The 22,881-nt window shown below is 31.2% G+C and overlaps 2 protein-coding genes and 1 long non-coding RNA gene across 3 annotated transcripts; 1 reads left to right on the forward strand and 2 right to left on the reverse strand.

Moving 5' to 3' along the window:
- The first annotated feature begins 267 nt into the window (after window positions 1–267).
- LOC139097000 (uncharacterized) lies at window positions 268–9,045 on the forward strand. Its single transcript, XM_070648759.1, has 5 exons — window positions 268–372; window positions 510–645; window positions 704–901; window positions 1,657–2,277; window positions 2,510–9,045. The coding sequence occupies exons 3-5, from the start codon at window positions 741–743 to the stop codon at window positions 9,024–9,026; spliced, it is 7,299 nt and encodes a 2,432-aa protein (XP_070504860.1). The 5' UTR covers window positions 268–372; window positions 510–645; window positions 704–740; the 3' UTR covers window positions 9,027–9,045.
- Window positions 9,046–9,251: 206 nt separating this feature from the next.
- Window positions 9,252–11,058, reverse strand: LOC139097018 (stress-induced-phosphoprotein 1-like). Its single transcript, XM_070648780.1, has 4 exons — window positions 10,579–11,058; window positions 10,134–10,180; window positions 9,982–10,078; window positions 9,252–9,699 (listed from the first exon to the last, which is right to left on the reverse strand). The coding sequence occupies exons 1-4, from the start codon at window positions 10,844–10,846 to the stop codon at window positions 9,377–9,379; spliced, it is 735 nt and encodes a 244-aa protein (XP_070504881.1). The 5' UTR covers window positions 10,847–11,058; the 3' UTR covers window positions 9,252–9,376.
- A 2,084-nt stretch (window positions 11,059–13,142) lies between these two features.
- LOC139097022 (uncharacterized) lies at window positions 13,143–15,125 on the reverse strand. The gene is made up of 3 exons (XR_011545019.1): window positions 14,817–15,125; window positions 14,668–14,744; window positions 13,143–14,604 (listed from the first exon to the last, which is right to left on the reverse strand). It is a non-coding gene; the product is annotated as an uncharacterized lncRNA (long non-coding RNA).
- Between the last annotated feature and the right edge of the window lie 7,756 nt (window positions 15,126–22,881).

The following is a 22,881-nucleotide window of genomic DNA, read 5'->3' on the forward strand; positions in this document are numbered from 1 at the left end:
ATAAAATAAAAATTTAGTTTTTTTAAAAATTATTGACTTGAACTAAATTGAATTTTTATTGGATTATGACAAAATTAAAATAAACTTTAATTTTTAATATTAAACTTATATTTGAGTTTTATTGACTATTTGAGTTAAAAAAATATATTAATAAGAAATTAAAAAAAAAAAATCTTTAAAAATAAATAATAAAACGGTTAAATTTGAAGGTCACGCATTGTTATTGATCAGCTGATTTGTACACTCAGTTGCTATCCCCTTCGATCTTTTTGTTTATTTTGATGACCAAAAAAGAATTTCCAAGAATAATTTTCAGTTTTATTGTTAACATTTCTCTCCATTGTTCAATATTTGTTTTGTTGCAATATTCAGGTAAAATATTTTTAAATTAATTGAAATATTTTGCAAACTTTAACGCATATTATTGCTAAAATTGTTTAGAAATTTGAATGTTTTTATAACAAAAGTTTTTAAATTCTTAATTTAATGAAAATTCAATATTTTTACAGTACATCAGTATGATTCATTGATTCCTGCAATCATTACAATAGTGAAATATTTTTAATTTAATTAAATAAATTTAATTAATTATTTAAAAAAAAATTTGAGCAAAAAGAAGAAATTGGGATTTACCAGTGACAAAAAGTGAGTTTTTATTTGAATTTTTTATATAATATTTTCTAATATTTTCAATTAATTTTAGATACATCTAAAGTTGGACACATCTTGATCATCCAGCCATGGGTGGTAATACCTCCAAATCTGAATCAACTTCAGAAACTAATTCCGAAATTAAAACTGAACAACAACATGTCATTCAAGAATCTGAAACAATTTGTTCCGGAAGTTCAGATGAATTTATTGTTATCAATGAGAATCTAGAAGATTCAGAAGTTGAAAGGTAATTTTTTAGAATTTTAGTTAGATTACTCTAAGTGCCTTATACAGTCTTAATACAAATACGTCAGAGTACCAAGAATCTCTAATAGGGCAGGGCAATTGTACTCTATTCTGCCTCAGTAACTCCCGAATAATACAAATCGATTAATCGGTCAACTTGGTGCAGGATTTGGTTTCAATCCAATATCATGTCAGAGTCACACAAAGAGGATTTTAGGGGTCGACGTGACTCTGTCATGGTCTAATTATTTGCCGAAATCTAAATACAGTTACCATTCGATAAGCTTTTAGCTAACTTGTAAAGGTTTTGAGTCTTCTGGTTGGACCAGTTGCTGTCAACCTGTGTGCCACCATAATTTTTTGTTAATGCCATGAACCGTATGCTGTGTGCGTAACACCAAACTATGTCGTGAAAAATAAATGGTTGGCAGCTACTGCGCTAGACCAACAACCCTACCTCTTGGAATTATTTTCAAATTCATCAATACTTACTTCTTACTTCCTTGGCTGGGGCGCACGGGGGCCCATTGCCGCGTTTAAAGAATATCTGTAGACAGCTCTATCTTTCGATAACTTCTGCCAATTAGGGATATTGAGAACTCTAACGTCCTTATCCACACAACCAATCCAGAACATTTTCGGTCTTCCTCTTGATCTTTTGCCATCCATATACTGGGGCATCCTGTGGTCTGTTCACATGACCTGCCCATCTCAACCGATTCATCAATATTAACTCAAAAATCTTTAAATTTTTAGCGCTTCAGAACCAGCTCCAAGAGATAAATCAACAAAATCGACTCGAAAAAACATAAAAAAATTGTTTGAACGTTTTATGGAAACATGCATCGCTGACTCAGATCACAGCACCGAAGCAATTGTTAATCATGCACAAACTATAATCCCAATTGGATTTTCAAATTTGTCTGTGAAAAAATATAAACATTTTTTGATGTGCACATTAAAAAGTCTTTATATCAACTTTGATAAGCTTAACTTTCATCGAGACATTATTTTAATGATATATAAAGGCACAAGGAATAAAATTACTTCAGTTAACAATTTTTCAGCTGCTTTTGCTAAAGTTTTTAAAGAACAGTCGGGAAAATTGCTGATTGACTGGAATCAAACTGTTATGTTTGGTGCTCTTTTGTGTGAACTCAATGTGACTTGTCCTGAAAGATCTGATTTGTTTGTAAAGCATTTAAACTCTTGGATAAAAAAAATAATTGAATCTGCATCGAGTGGAGATGAGAATGCACTAATTGCCTACATGCTGATTTTGAATAGGTTAATAACAAACAAGACTGTTTTTGAGCAGATTAATAGAGGATATTTCAAAATATTGAGGACATTGATTGAAGATGGTGATAAGGAAAGGTATGTAATGGTAAAATTGTAATGTGAAGGCACCTGAACTTTAGAGCCTTATTGTGAATGCACTTGAATCTTAAAGATTTAGTGTGAATGCACTTGAACCTTAGAGCCCTATTGATAAGGCACCTGAATCTTTGAAATCTAGTGTGATTGCACCTTAATCTTAAAGATCTAGTGTGAAGACACCTAAACCTTAAAAACTCGAAAATTCATTATAAAACTCTATTTTTTTCAGTAAACTTCAAACAATTCAGACCTGCTTAAGTGTTAATGTCAAACACCTTGATGACAGCACCATAACTACTGACATAGTTTCTCAAGGCAAACTAAGAAAAATGCTTAAAAAGTCTGAGAAAATTAAAGTTGATGACTCAGAATTACTCGAAGAAGTTGCAAATTCTAAAAAATGCAAAGACTTTAACGAATATCTCAATTCAAAGTCCAAAGGGACTAATGATTACTGCCACTTCTTTAGCGACGCAACAAACAATGAAATTGAGTATTTTGCAAGAAAAGTCATTGATTTTAGCCTTGAAAATCCAAAAGAGATAAAAATTCTTGGATCAATTTTGTCAAAATATCAAAGTTCATTGATCAGAGTAAGAAAATTTGTTAAAGATTTAGCAAACAGCCTTGAAAGTGAATTTGAAGCTATAAAGCAGACTGAAATGGCAGATTCAATAAAAATTGGTCATTTAGGACGACTTCTTGGTGAATTGTATGTATCTGAAAAGCAGATTATTCCAAAAGATTTTATGACAAGTTTTTTGACATTTTTGATGGATACGGGAGACATAACAACGATTGCGTCAACTTTGAAGCTTTGTGGATATTTTTACAAGTCAAAAAATTCAATACATTATGAAAACTTTATGGATTCCATTAATGTTTTTCGATCAATAGTTGAAGATGAATTTAAAAGATTGTCTGAAAATTTTGATGATAAAAATCAAATTTATCAAACAAGACTGTACAAGCCTGCTGAATCTGCAACAATAATTGGAAGTTTGGAAGTAATTTTGACTAGCATAGCTGACAATAAGAAAGTTGAATACGACTATGAGCTTTTGAGTATGTTACGTATAAATTCAAAAAGATTAATCAAATTAGTCATCAAAACTTTGGAAAAATCAGATCCAAATGTCATCGATATGGCAAAATTCATAAAATCTCTTTACGATTTTACTTTCAAAATTGGACATTTTGTACAAAGATTGAAAGTTAATTTGGAATTAAGAGTTCTAGACATGACGACTCTCCGGGAAATGAAAATTCTTGGATTATTTATAGCTGAATTGAAGAATCTATCAGTGATTAATGACGATGCTCAAAAAATTTACCTAGAAAAAATGAAAAGCTTCGATCCAGTTAATAATTTTGAGGTTATGGAAGTCTATGTAGATGCCCTTAAATCCATAATTCTTAATATTCAAATTCATGAATTTGAAAAGTTGAAGGATATCCATAAATACCTTCTGGATGCCAATTGTTCACTAGAATCATCTGACATAGATTCTGCAATCAAAATCAAGTCAAAAATTGACAAAATTCTCCAAAATATTGTCCTTAAAAAAGTTGATACATCAACTTCTGCTCTTTTGTTTAAAATCAGAAATGGACATAGAATTGAAGGACTTCCAGCAGACATGCCTGAAAATGATCCAAATATTATTGACATTCAGGATTTTGCTAAAATTTTCTACACCCACGCCATATCAAATCAAATATTTACCGTAAATTACACAAACTCAATAAAATTTCTCAAATCTGGGTCAAAAGGTGAAAAATTCATTAAATCGTTAAGGGACACGCTATCTTTAAATTTATTTCCAAATATTTTTTCATCTGATTTTTGTGAATTTGATGATGCATTTGGAACATTTGAATTAATTGCTCGACTTTTGGACGAAAATGTTCTTCAAGAATCGGAAATAATTTCACTTTTACAAATTATTTTGAAATATGAAAACTTGGGAAATTACAAAGATTGTTTGGGAAAGTTTGCTAACGATTTAAAATCGATATTTTGGCGTAATTCAAGAAGAAGGTTCAGTGAAAATTTGAGATATTGGATTGTAAAATTACTCAATAAATTCACAAATGTCAATAAATATGACATAATGGATGAAATAGCTGATATCATTTCTCCAATTGAAACCTACGAATCATCATTAGATTGTTATTCGACTTCAATGAAAGAAGATTCAAACGATTTTCAATCTGCAGCCACCAAAAACATACCAGATGTCTCTAAAACACAAAATGATCAAAAATCAAATGAAATAATTTCAAAAGTTTCAAATAAATCAAGTAACAACGAGTATATTCTGTCATTAAATAAACAAACTATGGAACCGATCGATCAAAATTCTGTACCAAATGATCATCCACTTGAAAAAGAGTCGTTTAAAAGTTTAATTTTATTGGATCAAGAACTGACTTTAAATGACATAAAAGATACAGAATCACATCCAATAAAAGACTCAAATCATTCAAGTGAAGACAATTCATCTAAAGATTCCAAAACTTTAACACAAAATGACAAATCAAACTCATTCAGCCATAGTCAAACTGATCAAAACTCATCACAAAATGCACAACAATTTCAATCTATATATTCAACTAATTTGAACATAAAAGGCTTAGCTGATTCATACAACGAAATTTTACCGATAATAACCTCAAGCACATCGCATTTAAGAAGGCATGCAGTGGAAATTTATAATTGGGGAATTGAGGATGTAACCTTAAAGCCACAAGTTAAGGAGCTCGTTAAACTTTTGTCAACTGAGATAAGAAAGCATCACAAACAATTACTTAGAGATGTGTCTAAAGAATTGTTAGATGAATGTGACAATATTCGTAGAATGCAAGGTGTTAAGATTAGCGGAAATGAATTTTCTCAACTGAGAAACTCATTCATTTTGACATTTAGAGCTGTAACTCCGTTCTTAAAGAAAGATCAGTTTTACGATAATTTACAATTTATTGTGATTCAGATTAGAAATGGAAATAGAATTGCACTTGATTTATTTTTGGACATTACCGAAGGAATGGAAGATATCTTCAATGTCGACAGTAATTCACGAGCTAAATTGTTATCATTTTGGATCACAGTTTTGGAACATGCAAAAAATTTCAAAAATGCAGATCAAAGGACTTTAAAAATGCTGAATTATTTCAAAACCTTAAATAGCATGCCTGAAACATCGCAAAGCATTGAACGTTCTTCTCCTCAAGAACTATGTACAAATCAAGCTGATGAAAATTATGTTAGTCCATGGCCAGATAAGCAGAGAAGAAGACGTCGTGGTGGTCAAAGTTCAAGAAACTCAAGTCAGAATACACAAAAGTCTGAAACGTCAAGAATTTCAAATCGATCAAGTAGAGCGTCAAGTCAGAATATTCAGTCAAGTCAGAATATCCAGTCAAGTGCAAAATCTACCACAAATGTACAATCAAGTGGAAAGTCAAGTCAGAATGCTCAGTCAAGTGGAAAGTCAAGTCAGAATGCTCAGTCAAGTGGAAAGTCAAGTCAGAATATTCAGTCAAGTGCAAAATCTATCACAAATGTACAATCAAGTGGAAAGTCGAGTCAGAATATTCAATCAAGTGCAAAATCTAGCACTTCTCTTCAAGAATTATCTACAAATCAAGCTGATGAAAATTATGTTAGTCCATGGCCAGATAAGCAGAGAAGAAGACGTCGTGGTGGTCAAAGTTCAAGAAACTCAAGTCAGAATACACAAAAGTCTGAAACGTCAAGAATTTCAAATCGATCAAGTAGAGCGTCAAGTCAGAATATTCAGTCAAGTCAGAATATCCAGTCAAGTCAGAATATTCAGTCAAGTGCAAAATCTAGCACAAATATACAATCAAGTGTCAAGTCAAGTCAAAATGTTCAATCAAGTGCAAAATCAAGTCAGAATGTTCAGTCAAGTTTAAAATCAAATCAGAATGTTCAGTCAAGTACAAAATCAAATAAAAATATTATGTCAAGTCAAGTAACTGGAACGTCAAGTAAAATCATCTCAAATGTAATCACAGATCCACCAGCAAATTTAAAAACAGATGCAAAAGTTATGTTCTACATCAATCAACTCGAGCCAACAAATCTTCAAAAACTTAGCCCTAAACTTAGTTCCATTTTAGAAAAAGACTTTTCAAAAGTCAGATTTATGGAAATTTTACTCCAAAAAGGAATTTCAGACAAGAGGTTTATCATTCCTGCTATCGACTTATTTGAGGATCTTTTTAAAAATCATAATATTGGGCAAGCAAAATTAACTATGGCTGATGAAATAGGCAATGAGTTCATAAACTTGTTGGAAGATGGCGGAAAATTAGAGCAAAAAATTATGAACTTAGTGAAGTTTGCACTTACATTTGATAAGTACCTGCCTGGTTCATTTTTATTTGCCCTATGGCGTCAAATACTTGACTTTGTTGAACAGGATTGTCCAAATTCACTCATAGTTTTAGTTCTATTGATGTGCAATAATTGTGATATTTTGTTTGAAACAAAAGAGCGTAGGAGATTCATGAGATATGTCTTGATGGTTTTTAAGAGGAAATTAAGGCTAGAAAAGGATAAAAATTTGAGAGAAAAAATGAAAAAAATGATAAAAAAATTCGAGACAGGTGACGGAATAAATTTGACATCACAAAGCAAAATCAATGAACCAATTGCAAGTTCAACGAAAGTCAAAGTGACTGACCAACAACAACAAGTTAAGGCAGCAATTCCTTCAGAAACTAGGCATACTAAATATCAGGAAATTGAGAAAAATCGTACAAAATTGATGGAAAATTTGATAAAAGACATCAATTTTTTGAACATAAATGAACAACTTGTCGCATCCAGTAACAAACAATCGATAAAGCAACAGCTATCAAATAATGAAAATTTTATTCAATTCTATCCAGATGATGCAATCAGACCACTCAACTTTACTCAAGATTACTTTTTATTCGATGACTCAATTTTAAATCCACAAAAATTTGAGAGAATTTTGAAAATTTTATGTGAAAAGTGCACTGATTGTGTGGAAAACAGTGAAGATGATTCAATTAAAATCAAAGAATTTATCGCTGTTGCTGTCATTGAAATTAACTTTTTAAAGACTCAATGCAAAAATGAGGAATTTGAAAAATATGCTGAATTATTTTTTGAACTTTACACAAAAAAGGATCAGACTAAATTTGTCCAATGGATTTTGATGAAATTTCTAAAAGCTTGGAAGCTACACGACCAAAAGAATGAGGAATCGACTGAAAAATGTACAAAAATTTACGACAGATTTTCAAAATCAGTTCTTCGAGTTAAAAAGTCTTTTAAAATTTCAAATGAAATGGTAATGAAATATTCTGAAGCAGAAAGATCTGATGATGAAGCTTCCAATTCAGATTGTTTGACTTCAAAAGTGAAGAATTCAGAGACAATTCCAAAATCAAACGAAAATTCTGTGGAAACCTGTAGTTTAGGTATTTTAATGACAAAATCGAAAAGCGCCACATCAAAATCGAAAACCATAGCTTTAGTATTTGATGATTTGGTTCCGAAATCTGATACTAAGATCACATCCCAAGAAACAGATAACATGTGCTTGAATATGGATGACCTAACCTCAAAATCTGATGATTTAACCTCAAAATCTGGTGAAATAACGTCAAAATCCGATGACTTAACCTCAAAATCTGATGAAATAACTTCAAAATCTAAGGATCTTGCCTTATTTTCTGATGACTTAACCTTTGAAGCTGACATTGGAGCATCAAATTTTGTCGAATCTACCTCACAATCTGGTTTAGCTCAAAACTTAGCCAACACAACCACAAAACCAGACTACGTAACCTTAAAGTTCAACGATATGACATCAAATTCCAGTAAAATAATCCCAAAATCAATCACAACTAATTTTTTCATGACTTTTCTGTCCGGTCTAGAAAATTTGCTTTTAGCACATCTAACCGACACTACAATTGATGTTGATCGTGATCCATTTTATGATAATTTTTCATTTAAAAAGAAAAAGGCATACGAAATTATTTGTGACTTGTATTTTCAAGACATAATATCGACACATTTTGTTGTTGGCTGTGCTACAAAAATGATTAAATATCCTTTAATAATTGATAAAAATGTTGATGTTATTGTTAGATTGATGAAGTTGGTCGATCAAATGACAAGAATAAGGAACAAGGAGAAGAATTTTCTTGAAATTATGAAGCCATACTGGTTGAGATTGCCATTTGGGGTTGAGTTGGTGTTTTCAATTTCTGTTGATAAATGGACAAAGTTGAAGAATTTTATGGAAAAATTAATGCTTTATCGATTAAATGCTGTAGAGTTTCGTGCATTTATTGAAAATTTATGGCGAGAATTGATGGAAAAATGCGAAAAATTCAATGAAATTGTTCAAATTTTTGAAGATTTTTTGGAAGTTTTGGGCGACAGTTTTGCACTTTTAATTGTGGATTTTATGGAAAATCGAAGAATTTCCTTGGAAAAATTTTCAATTGGAAATATTTCAAAAGAAATTTCATTAAGATATAAAATTTCAATATTATTTGCATTAGAGCTTTTTGAAATGGGAATATTAAATTGTGAATACTTTTCTAAATGGTTAAATGACAATGTTTATGGAAAATTGATACAAGAGCATAGAAATGAGATTTTAATGAAATTTGGACAAAAAGGATTGAAAATTCATGAAAATGTTGATGAAAATTTAAATATTTACTACCTATAAAAAATTCAATAATTTGAATTAAATTACATTCTAAATTTTTTAGTTATATTTTTTAAAATTTTATGCTACAAATGCATTTACAATTATTTGAAATAAAACTTTTTAAATTTAAAATTAATTGTTTTATTCATTAAAATTACAACAGAATAATTATACAAATTGATTTCTTAATCGGATAATCGAAATAAACTCTAGTCAGATAATCGAAACAATAAAAATTGACAATTAGTTTACAAACGTTCCTTTTTTATTGAAATGCATAAAAATACTTGGAATTACAAATCTTTTACAATAATTATTTCAAGTCATATTTCGAAAAAAATCAATTCAAAAATATTCACAATAATAATTTATGATTTTCCCTTTTTAAATCGAAGTCTAGCCTGTGACTTGGTGTATCGATTCTTCTTCTTTGGCAGTTCATTGTCGTCACCCTGCTCCTCAGTTGATTGATCATTAACAAGAAAGTCTTTTGAAAGGTCTGTTGGCTCTTGTATTAAGCCTTTTCTATGTAATTTTAAATAATATCGATAAATTTTTGCAATTAAAAATCCTACGGCTGCTATGCACATGACAATTAGGACCATTAGCATTGGATTCTTTAGTGTCGGGGTTTTCGTAAATTGATCAAAAATTACGATAATAATGGCAACAATTACACCACAACCGGCACCTGAAAGAAATGATAAAAATGGACGTATCAGGACTATTAAATTAAACACCACAACCACTTCTCCCTGGTATGGTCAACAAAGTAAGTAAATAAGGCATGTGGTTGACTAATCGGCAGACAGCTTTGAATTCTTGTTGAACAAGCGAAACCCAAAATTCCAGCACTGTGTTGTCCAAACTATTTCCCACCCAGTGTTGTAAGCCTCGATCGAAACCGAAGCACACAGTTTAGACATCACTGAGCTTTTGCATCTCTAAGACCAGTTCAAGGTTCACAACTCACCTACAAAAGGAATATTTCGTTCAAGCATTACTTCACGATTACACATTAATGCTGTTTGTCTTAAGTTCGTTATGATTGTATTATTTGTTGGTTCGAGCTAAAAATTAATGATTATTATCATTTTTTAAATGTACATTTTGAGGACTACTCACCTTTAGAGCTCGTCCATATGATAGAATGGCTTCATCGTACATGCAACCTTAAATTGAAAATGTATGAAAATTGAGGAAATTAGAGACAAAAATTTGAGTATGAAGATGAATTTGATTAAAGTCTTGACTAAAATTTTCAGAATCAATGAATGCATTTGCACAATTTTGAAGGAAGTAAAGGTCAATTAATCTTTTGAAGATGCTGGAATTATTGTGAATCTACTAATAATCCAAATGGAATTTGCTGTGACAAGTCGACTACTTCTAAGAGTGCATTTCGGCACGAAGTCTGGCACCAAGCTTGCGTGACTCTAATTTGATTCTAAACTTTGCAGGACATTTGATCGATTTGTGCTATTCAAATGCATTATCAATCAATTATTCATCACAATTTGACATCCGACTCAATTAAATCATCAAATTTTCAAATATCCATCAAACTTACATTCTTTCAGCACCTCAGCCTTCCTAAAGTATCCCTTAACAAACATCGGATTGAGTTCAATCACCTTTTCCGCATCAGATAATGCATAAAAATACAATTTTTCTTTCAAATATGCAAATGATCGATTAGAAAATAAAATATGCCAGTCCTGTGTCGCCTTACGGAGTGCATCTGAATAAAATACAATTGCCTGCTTAAAGTCATTGTCTTTGACACATTGATTGCCTTTTTCTCTTAGTGCTGTCACCTCATCTTCTTGTTGTTCCATTTTTTCGGTGTAAATTAGATTAAAAAAATTTTAAAATTGGATTTTTTTGAAGATTTTAATGGAATTTTTTGACTAAAATTGATGCTAGTTGATGATAATAAGACTCAAAATGACAATCACGTGAATTTTTGCATCAATTTTAATTCATTTTTGTGGAATTTTTAATTAAATTTATTTTCACTACGGAATCAAAATAAATACGAAAATTTTTTGCAGGTTGATAGCCCCCTAAAATTGAGAAAAAAGAAAACATTTCATCCCCTCGGTAAAAATTTAAAATAGTAAACATTGAAATATGAACGACAATTTTAAAGATATTTTAATTAATTTAAATTTTAAGCCTTCGACGGCATTTTTGAGTGGATTAATGGTGAATTTTATTGATTTTCTGCTATGGAATCGGACGCAGATACCATTTACCGTTGATGTACTTGAAAAATTCTTAGAAAATAAAAATTTAGATGAAATTAAGTGTTTTAAGAAGTTGAAGGCAATGAAGACAGCAAAGGATGCTTTTGATAGGATTTGTGGAATTAAGGAGGTAGGAACACATTATGTTGGAACATGTTGGATCATTAATAGCCATTTTATCAGTGGACATGAATTTTTTTATTCATAAAATTCACATTTTACATTGAATTTTGACAAATTTGGCTACAAATGAGAATTAAGATTAGATTAAGATACCTGAGCAGTATGCAATGTGGCCCATGGCATTTTCAACTGTATTCGGCAATACACGAATGTACCGTGGCTCTCGGTTGGAACAACACTGATTTAGAAGATCTATGGGGTTGTTCATACATTAAGTAACGCTCTTACGGTTGAAAGGATGTGATTGAAATGTGGGAGATGTTGGATGGTCCTTTTGAACTTCCCAGAATCCCAATCAAGCCACAAAAAAAAACCTAAAAATTGACTAATTTTCTGTATTATTTAAATATCATTTTAGCTCACAAAACTCGAATTTACGACATCAAAGTCCTTCATCATCCTCTTTGGTTCTTCAATACAGACTGCAAAGGAAGCTTACAAGATCAAATTTCCATCTACAAATCCAAATGTTTTGCCAACATTTATCAATGAAACTTCAAATATTCGTAAAATCTTTCTTCAATTACTTCAGTCTGATGAGCTAAAAGATACATTAGACAGTCCGTTGACGGTCACAAATACTTTTGTGCTTTACGAGCGAAGTTGTAGAAATGATGAAAAAATTAATTCAAATTTATTTGAAGTTAGAAATTTTAAACTTAATAAATCGTGCAAAAAAATTTCAATTAATTTTATAGATTCGACAAATTTTGAAGTTTTTCGAGAAGATTTTGAGGACATGAAAATTTTTGATGATGATGTTGTGGACAAAAAGACTGAAGAAATTTGGTTTCAATCGAAGATTTTTGTGAAAGGATTCAATGACATTACATTAGATAATAAGTCTATATGGAGTTAAATTTATTGATAGTTAAAATGTACAAAAATATGAAAATTTATTTTTATAGCTCAATAAAACGTACGCTTAATAGAAAAAGGAATTGTAGATTGATTTTATGGATCTTAAGAGCAAAGCTATGATAAGCTGGTCATTTATATGTTTTTTTACAGATCAGTAAACAGTAGCAAACTTCAGCTCCCTCAAGATGTTTGTGGATACATTCTAAGACGTACCCCTGCGATTCGAAGTGTTTAGGTATGTATGTACCGTAAACCAGATCAATTAGATTGGTTACATTCCTCAAATAACCATTTTCAACCGTTTTTACTGAATAAACTTTATGTTGACCCCAGCTTTACACCCCCATTACTACATTTATGTTCTATCCTTTGCTTTTATCGAACCGTAAGTGTAATATTTGAACATTAAGTTGTTTTCTTTTGCATTGCGGAGTTTTTTTTATTATTTGAAGACATTCTAAAATCATATTTCTGTGGAAACAATGCTTTTAACCCTTCATTGTTTTCTTTCCCTATTTATCCCAGCGATCAAGTTCCAAATAAATTTAAACGAATTTCCTTCGTGGTATACTTTATGCAATTCAATATTAATCGATAATATTGTCATCAAAACGTCAATCGCTTCATTGTCCAAAGTTGAAAAGCATACCGTTTAGTTAGGTCAAAAATGGTTTTCTACCTCGTCAATGATACGTCTCTAATAGGCTTTCTCGAAATCCCGGTCCTGATAAATTTTTGGGATCGGGATTGAAATTTTCGGGATTTTTAAAAATATCCTTAAAATTCCGAGTTAAACGATAGATTCACGAAAATGATGATGAAAACTAAAAAATTTATTTTCGTTTTTCGAACATTTTAATGGCGAAAATTGATAAATTAATATAGATAAGCTGTTAAATTTCGGAAATATTACAAAATTAAATGAAATTTTTTAAAAAAATATAAAAAATTTTGCAAATAGTTTTTAAAAATTTACATTTAAAATGTAAAATTTAGCTAAAAATTGCAATTTTCAGTCCCCATACCGACTTTTGAATTTTTCGGGATCGGGAAATTCCGGGATATCCTGATCCCGATCCCAATCCCGATAGCGAGAAAGCATACTCCTTGATTTATCAGGGATTAAAGCTAAATTTGAAGAAAATAATCATTTGAAATAATAATTATGAACAACAACAACCAACTTTTAAGTCACGACCAAAGAAATTTTTAAAAATTGCTTTCTTCATTTTTTTTAAAAATATTTTTTTCTTCTTAAAATTCCGAATTAAGTCACGCAACAAGACTAGATTCACGAAAATGATGATGAAAACTAAAAAATTTATTTTCGTTAAGTTCAACGTCACGAGAAATTTTCTTTTTCTAAAATACTTTTTGAATTTCACCATCATCTACGATTAGGATCTTTATATTGAGAATCGCGTGCATGCTCACACGAATATACTCATTTAAGTGAGAAAAATTATCTTTCAAAATGAGAACATAGTTTTGTTTTTTAAAAAAACGTTCTTTTTGTATCTAATTTAGGGATTTCAATCCAGGGATTTTGAATATCAATGATTGGTTGGGACATTAAGAGATGATTATTTTAGCATCTCTTAATGAAGCACCAATCATGAAGTGGTTAAATCCCTGAATGTGAAATCCAGCTATCTATTTTTGCATTTCAAACAGTATAAGCTTGAAACTTATTTAAAATAAAGATAATATGTTAAAGTGATTTTAAGCTGCTTTGTGCATGGTTTTGTCATGGCGCAATTGCTTTTGATATGCAAACGATATGATGTACTGCTGCTTTTTTGCTGCTTAAAAATAATGTTTATATTTTGTTTTAATTCAAAAATTCATTAATTGTGCGTTGGTTTGTGCATTTAAACGGCTGGTTTTTCGCCACTTTTGTTTGTTGAATTATCATCTCGAGAACTGTTGTTGATTGGAATTGGATTCGGTTCATTACTTATTAGTGGAAAATGCATTGGAATAAAATTTCCAGGTGAATTTGAGTTTGCAGGGTATGGATTATAAATTGGTAAGTAGGTAACATTTTGTGGTTGCTGATAGTTTTGAGGTTGCATTTGCAGAGCATGACCATCCGATGTAGATGTTTTCAGTCCATTTTTCATTGTAATATAAAATGAATGAAGGCAAACTACCAAATAAGCATTTATTGACACGAAAACAATAAAAATAACTGGATAAAAAATTCCTTTTGCTATAGGTGCATTAAAAAATATGAGAATTGTAATTAAGGCAATGCTAGTGTATTCAGTTATGATGAATGGAATCAGAAGCTTTGGTTTTTTCTGTGAAAAAAATCAAACATTAATTCCATTAACATAAAATGTTAATTCACTTAAAATACTTACAGAACTCACGCCATAGAAAAATAACGGACATGTAATGACAGTTGCGATACTAAACAGAACATTCCAGTTAAATATTGCTAAAGAATATAAATCGATTTTTTAATTAGTTTATTGATAAATAGTTTATTGACATCAAAAGATTAATTTACTTTGTAGTATGTTTCTTATAAAATCACGGTCATTATAATGAACCAATTGTAAAATATCACGAAAATATCTATCATCATAAATATCGTCATCATAACTATCTTTGAAAATATTTCTCAATAAAACAAAAATTGACGAAAGTAGACAATATCCAGCATAGACACAACAACCAACTTTTAAGTCCCAACAAAAACAGCAGTTTTTAAAAATTGGTTCCTTCATTTTTTTAAATATTTTTTTTTTTTTTTCAAGATTCCAAATTAAATCACGCAACAAGACTAAACTGTCCGAAATGATGATGAAAACTAAAAAATTTATTTTCGTTAAGTTCAATGTCACGAGAAATTTTCTTTTTCTAAAAGACTTTTTGAATTTCACCATCATCTACGATTAGGATCTTTATATTGAGAATCGCATGCGTGCTCACACGAATATACTCATTTAAGTGAGAAGAATTATCTTTCAAAATGAGAACATAATTTTTTTTTTTAAAAAAAACGTTTTTCATATTCGAAACTCACAAATTTTTACGTTTTGAACGAAGCGAAACGAGTGAAGGTGTGAAAATTTTCCCAAGCATTAAAAACTGCATATGTTAGACTCCATTTAAATAGTTTTAGATACTTTGTTAGTAATCATTATTTATCACATTTATTTCATAAATCTATTATTTTGTTCAAGTGTTTTTTTTTAATTTTTACTTTTCTGTACAGTTGTCTGATCTACGTATGGTGTGAATATTCCCATGAAGCGTGATCCGCTTCATTACTAGTCTAGAAATACTTTTATTACAATATAATACTAACAAGTAAGCAACAACGAACTTGACATGATGTAGAAATCAGATCCGTTGCTTTTAATCATTGATTTACATCTTTATAGGTTGTGGGTTATCTATATTATAAACACCCAATTCCTTTGCTGATATGTACAAGAACTGAATCCATCCAGCAATTTTGTGAAGCCATGTGAAGCCTAAAATTGGGGGGTATCATTGAGCGCTCCCGATACTCTAGTAATTATCATTTTTTACAAATTGATCAATAAAATATATATTCAGCATTAACACAATTTACAGTCTTAATTAATGTTTAAACCTTTCTTTTCAGCTTTTACTCTAAAATCTTCTCAATTCTTTTTTCTGATCATCTCTAATAGTAACTTACTTCCTTACTGTAATCATGTTCCTATGTGGAGATTATTCCATCTGATTCTGTTCTGCTCATTGATGTACAATATTAGGACTTTTAGCTCCCAGGCTGAGAAACTAGACGGTATTCCTACATATACAGCTAAATACCGCCGATTATTAGAGATTCAAATAGAATATTGTAAAAATTGTGAAAATTTGGCCTCAATTTTCGTAAATTATATATAATGATTGAAGGTTCCAGCCTAGTGAACTGGAGGCACTGCAATTTTAAATAATTTGATGCATTTCAAATAAAAACAGCTGATGACAAGTCAATGTCTTGTTGATGTTTTGAAGTATTTTCATTCACTGTGAATAAATTTGCATATTTTATGGATTTATTCAAAATCAAAACAAATTATTGTTATGCTCATCTTGTTAACAGGTTTTCTAAACTAAAGAAAATGATTTTTTGGACATACAAAGATCTGCGATCAAAAGTGCTTTGTGAATAACAAGATATATAAAATAATTCATTGATGAGCTCAGTTTTGTGTGGACATTTAAGCTGTAATCACGAAAAGTCAGGTGCTTTAATTAAAAATTGATTAAAATATAGAAAAGTGATGAGATTGCGATGGACATAAAAGTGAAAATATTTAATAAAAGATCCTCAAAAAATAAAAATTTTTTATTTAAGATCCAGTCTGGAAATTCAGATGGTAAGTCTTGTTTTAATTATTTAGAATATTATATTGTGTCCGTAGTTCCAATTTTGTGATAATAGAAGTGAATAAATTTAATAATACTGTGTTTCTAAGTCAGTCTCTTAGTAAAGCATTAAGATCCTCAAAGAGGTAATTCACATATTACATAACGCAACATATTATCCACAATAAAATATCAAACTTCACCTTAGAGCGTTACTTAATAAGTGAACGGCCTCAAACCACTTTTTTAGATTACTAGTTATGAAGTTATTAATTAATTTTGTGAGCTAGTGCTTGACATTGACTGCCAATTATTGGTCTTCATTCTTCTTCTTTTCTGTGATTTATTTGTGTTTCAGTCTGTGTGTATGAAAGCATCAAAAAATAGCAATCGTCTGCAAAATATGACCTTGACTAAGAAACAGACAAGACGTGATGTCATGATTAAGAATAAAACTTGGCAATAAAAATAAAAGTCATAAGCATTGATCACAGCATTTGAAAAAGACCAGCTTAAACTGTATATTAGACATACTTACTGGATTCCAACCAAAGACAGTATGGCATGCTTGTATCTCTCCCCCAGCTACCGCACTATTCCACTTTCGACCTATCCAGTCATATTTACGTAATTGTACTCCCCGATTGATGTCCTCATGTCCAACTCTTCTCAACAAAACATGATTCGATAGCCATTCCATTGGATCCTCAGTCCACCAGATCATGAGAATCCGTCTGTACTTGCTTTTTACAAAAGTCGAAGCTTTTGATGTATTTCTGTCCTTCTCTGTAGTGTCATCTGTTGATAGGCTACTTCCTATATCTTTGGATACTCTGGTCACCAATTTACAGTGGTTCTTTACGTTTGGCGTCGATTCGAATCTCTTTCGTCTTTTTAACCTTTGTGGCAAGGCCCACTTTTATGGATTCACATTCCAAGTCTCGGAGTTTTCCCTGTATGTCTTGATGTGTATATGTTAACAAGGACGCGTCGTCTGCGTTATCAAGGTTTTCAAGATTATCGTTTAAAGACCAAATGATCTCTCTTGGCTTGCCTCTCGTCGCTGACTGCATTACTTTATCCATAATGATTAGGAAAATTAATAGTGATAACAAGTCACCTTGCCTGATTCCTATTAATGACACATTCATGTAACACTCTGCATCTAAATCCATCATAAGCTTCACGTATCTGCCTTATATGCTTCTCGGGAACACATTAATTACGCAGGTCTGTTCATATACACTGCTGATCTATTGAGTCAATAAAGACGAGGTAAAGTGCTGATTGCCATTCGATTGACTGTTCCACGATAATCCTAAACGTACTGATTTGATCAATGCACGATCTATACGGTCGAAATTGATGTGTTCTCTACCATTTCTACACAAATATCATCACGTTGAACATTCAAGACTTCCTTCCATCTAGCCGCTTCCTCATCAACGGTGACTAAGATTCTATCTTCTTTAGATTTGATTGGGACTTGCTTTCGACCTGACCAGCTCTTTAATTGAACCTTTATAGATCTTTCATATTGCCACAGTCAGCAGCAGTTTGCATTCTTAAACCTAATGCATACATTAAATGCATACATTTATGGATTTCAAGCATCTTTTTAGCGCACTTTTCGCATAGGAGTTTAAGTTATGATGATTGGTTCCTATTGATCCTCTGTGAATGGTAGGGCGTTAATAGAGCGATTGAACAGGTCTCTGTTCCGGCCTATAACGGAATCTCTAAACCAACTTCATGTGCGCATTCTGTCAAATCAGACAGGTGTGATTTGCTAGATAAAAATTGTGATACATCCTGGGTCATGGTCATGGGTGTGCTGCAAAATACTTGCATTAATTAAGTTAAGAGTGTCCGTTGCTCACAAATATTTGCACAATATTGCTTTGCAATGTCAAATTCAGGCATTTAGGCATTAAATATTAAAAACATACAATAATTCACAATATCTTTCATTACATTTTCAGCTCAGTATGTTAATGAAGCTGGTGAATTCCACGACGAAATTGAAATCAAGACGTTTAATCAGAATTCACTTAATTTAACTGATGTAATTGATCCCGTCATAATTCCGTGCATTAGCAAGGATGATTTCTTTCAATTCTTTGAGTCCAGTCACGGAACTGAGCAGTCAGACTATTTACTCATCAAATTCCAATTTCTTGATGCTGTACCTGAACTGGAAACTGCTGATCTTCATAAAATTAACACCAAATATGGCGAACAATCTCCGGTTCTTATGCTTGTGTCTGAAAGTGAAGAAAAATGGACAATTTTGTGGAAATTGAGAAGTTCTTTGAACTCAAGCATCCAAAAAAGTTGAACTGGGAAGAAAGTTTAAGGTTGTGTGAATTTGTGGCTGACTTCTTGGCTAATTCTTTGCATTGATAGTAATTATAGAATAGATATCCTGACTAGTTTCATAATAATTCCCAAATAAGGCAGGTTGAGATTAATCGACCGTATGTCCAGAAGACTGATAATATTCAGGGACGGATGAGTAAAAAAGGACGTTGAGTCTTTAGTATTCCTGGTTGAAGATTTTTGAAGTATAAAGTTGGAAATACGGTCGATTAATTGCAGTCTGTAGCACTCCACTCGGTTCCAATGCAAATTATTAATCAATTTTCCTGTTATTCAGGCATCATCAGTCAATTCTCATATCAATCTGGTTTAAATTTAATTGAACTGGATTTCCTTGCGGATTCTCGTGACTTCAACTTATTGCTGCTTGCTGCAGAGACTGGAAACACAGAAATCGTCAATATTCTCCTCAAACTAAAAATGAAGACATGCTCAATGAACAACAAAGTCAGTGCTCAATCTATGGCATTTTATAATAAACATTTTGATGTCCTGTACATTTTACTACAGAATAATTTGACATTTCCGGAATCATTTGAATTCAGCGAGTGTACTGGGAAATTAAAGGAGTTTTGTGATGTGACTGAGGATGTTCATAAACTGATTAGTTCCAATGAGAAGGACAAACTTGAGGAAATTCTGAATCAGCATCAAAATTTGCGTCATTTTTTCAATTTCTCAAATAAGTCAGCATTAATGATTTCATTAGAAAGCAAGTCATTTGAGGTTTTCGACTTCCTGTTGAGTAAAAAGCTTCGATTTGGTTCCAATGAAGATCCAGCAGAATATTATGAAAAAATTAATGATTACGACATTCAACGACAATCCGAGATATCCAGAACAAATATTGCCATTTCTTGAGAAGCATATCCACACACTTGTTGCCAATTCTACAGCATGTTTTGATGAAGCAGAAGTTAAGGATAAACATGATACAGTTAAGAGAGCATTTGAACTATTGAGTCAGAATATTTTCACCAAAATTATCCTTCAAATTGTGGCTGCATCTAAGAACTTTAAAATTGTTTTTGACTTTAACCGAGAAGCTGTCAATGTTCTTGATCCAACGGCTACTGAGACAACTCAAGGTGTTTGTTACATTTCTGGTAAAATGTACATTGGAGCTAAGCAACTACTTGATCCTGCTACAGAACACGAGACATTGGCTGTATTGATCCACGAATTGTGTCATTTTGTCATGATTCTGGTCTACAAAAATCAGGCAAATCCATACACAAAAGATGACAAGAAGACCATGACGGAATTTAAGGAAATATCAAGAATATGTGAGGAAAATTCGGAAACAGAAGAGATCATCGGCCTCGTCTACGATTGCTATCCTGATGAAGACTTTCATGCTGAGCTGATTGTACGTGTTGTGCATTTACTTGCCTTTTACCGCAACTTACCCGAGAAACTAGCTGAAGTACGAACAAAATTCATTAAACTTTTTGAATTCTACGAGCGAAAGGTCGTTCCAGAATTGCAGCAGGCATTGCCAGAGATCGAAAGTCATCATGAAAAGGTGTTAGAAATTAAGGATAAGAAAATTACTAAGTTTAAGATTATTTCAATTGTTGTAACAGTTCTTGGGATTCTTGGTGCAATTCTTATTGCTTACGTATAAGTTTAATGAATTGTCTGATGACGAACTTTAAAGCTCCTGTATTGTATAAAGGAATAAATCTTGAATTTGAGGATTTATTTGCTAAAAACTCGACTATTTATGATAACTTGACATCCGATCACATCCATAAGATGCTTAATAAGGAAGTATTAGACTTGACTGATCCACAATTGCGTTATGTCCAAGAACAAATTTACCATTCATGGGAAAATATGACAGAAAAGTTAAAATATAAAGTTTTAAATTCAAATTTCACTTTCCAAGATGAAAGTTTAAAGTTGAAAAAATTGGACGGAATTAATTCGAATATTTTTAATTATTTGACATCTGGTCAGTTTGTTGCTGTCTTAGATGGGCAAGAACTAGTCGTGCATGAAATGATTAAAAATGAAACTAAATTTTATGTTGAACGGAAATTTGAAAATGAATTTATTCGTGAAATTTTTTACAAATTTATACAATATGTAGAAGATAATGTATATATATACTGTGAAAGAAGAAACTTTGACTCTCACAAATGGAACAAAACATTTGATAACTTTTATCAGGCATTCATTAGTCATAATATAACTCATCAAAGGAAAATAATCGATGGAATAAAGCATTATGGTTGGTTTCAATTTTGTATTGAAGATAATTCCTTTAATGAGGAATTGTCCTCAAATTCTGTTCCACTTGACTTTGAAAAAGTTCTAAAAACCGCAATTGATTCAAAATTGTTCATTTTGTCAGGCGAAGCAGGAACAGGAAAGACAATAACATTTGAACAGTTTACGATAAAATTCAAGAAAATGTTTCCAACTCGATGGGTTTCGTACATTGACTTGAAGGATTATAAGCATCTATACGAGGGTATTAGAACCTTAGATGATGTTGAGAACATGCTTGAAACCATTTTCGGACTTAGTTCTAAAAATGAATTTGAAAGACAAATTTTTAAATATGGTTTCAAGTCAGGAAATTTGATTTTATTTTGGAATGGATTTGACGAAATTTCGCCACAATATAGTGAGAATGTTTTGAGTATTTTGAGCTTGATTCGGGATTTAACCACGAATATTCAGTTGGTATGCACAAGACCACTGTATGCTGATCTATTGAAGAGTAAATTGTTAACACAAACATACAGTTTAATTACATTTGATTCAGAAGGAAAAGAAAATTATATCAAAAAATTTTTAATATCCGAAAATATTGACGAATCCAAAATTGCAAATTATCTCGAAAAAGTACAAAAAATTGTAAATTCAACAGGATCATATCAAAGCTTTGACACACCATTAATGTTAGGAATGATCACGGAATTAATTGCAAGTGATGAAATCATTTATGAGTCAGAAAATATTTACGAAATTTATCAAAGATTTGTAAAGAAAAAAATAGAAATTTGGCAACAAAAGAGCGAGTTTGGTTCAAAATTTGCTAACAGATCTCTCATAGATCACCGAAGTTTTGATATGATGAAACTTTATCAGTCATTTGCACTAAAGACGGAAACATCTTATCGAGAAATCACAGTAAATGCATTAAAACTAAGAATAATGCGTCAAAAGATTCCAGCGGAACTGACAAATGACGAAATTTCACGGATGGGTATTTTGTACATTAATGACAAGAACAATGTCAAATTTGCACACAGAACATTTGTTGAATTTTTTATTGCGCAATATTTGATCGAAAGTATTTATATTACGGATGATGAGCCTTCGGTAGGTGAAGCGGAACTAAGAATTTCAATGTTTATAAATTTCTCACCACAATTAGAAGTTTTTAAATTTTTAAACTCCTATATTCAACTAAATACTCCCGAAAATTCAAAACCTATTGATAGACAAATTGCGAAGCTTTTAACTACTAAATATCAGAAATTATTAATCAATCTTAGAGATGTTTGCTTCTCATTCTTATTTAATTTCTTTAAACGCGATTCAAAAGTATTGAAAAAGTTGCTTCAAATTGATGAGAATGAGACCTTATATACATCAGAATTTAGATACAACAATTCAAGATATAATTCAATCGAATATGAAGACATTAAAAGTCAAGTAAGATCATTGCTTAGTAATGATGAATATGACAGATTTATTCAAGGTAAAAATCAAAAAGGAGTCCTTTTGTTGAGTGAATATTTCTATAAAAAGTCCGATATCAAATATTATACAGACAAGAATGTTATTCATGATATTTATAAACTTGATGACGATTTAAAGAAAAATAA

This window comes from Chironomus tepperi, unplaced genomic scaffold (genome assembly GCF_022539635.2).
Source record: "Chironomus tepperi strain 1889 unplaced genomic scaffold, CSIRO-AGI_Ctep_v1 contig_412, whole genome shotgun sequence".
Taxonomy (NCBI): domain Eukaryota; kingdom Metazoa; phylum Arthropoda; class Insecta; order Diptera; family Chironomidae; genus Chironomus; species Chironomus tepperi.

What these genes read in the sequence shown, in the direction of transcription:
- LOC139097018 (XM_070648780.1), bottom strand. Translation starts at nt 10,846, where the DNA reads ATGGAACAACAAGAAGATGAGGTGACAGCACTAAGAGAAAAAGGCAAT. An exon ending in GGCTGAGGTGCTGAAAGAAT is followed by an intron (nt 10,181 to 10,578) that starts GTAAGTTTGATG and finishes TTTCAATTTAAG; the next exon opens with GTTGCATGTACGATGAAGCC. An exon ending in CATATGGACGAGCTCTAAAG is followed by an intron (nt 10,079 to 10,133) that starts GTGAGTAGTCCT and finishes ATTAATTTTTAG; the next exon opens with CTCGAACCAACAAATAATAC.
- LOC139097000 (XM_070648759.1), top strand. Translation starts at nt 741, where the DNA reads ATGGGTGGTAATACCTCCAAATCTGAATCAACTTCAGAAACTAATTCC. An exon ending in GAAGATTCAGAAGTTGAAAG is followed by an intron (nt 902 to 1,656) that starts GTAATTTTTTAG and finishes TTAAATTTTTAG; the next exon opens with CGCTTCAGAACCAGCTCCAA. An exon ending in GAAGATGGTGATAAGGAAAG is followed by an intron (nt 2,278 to 2,509) that starts GTATGTAATGGT and finishes TATTTTTTTCAG; the next exon opens with TAAACTTCAAACAATTCAGA.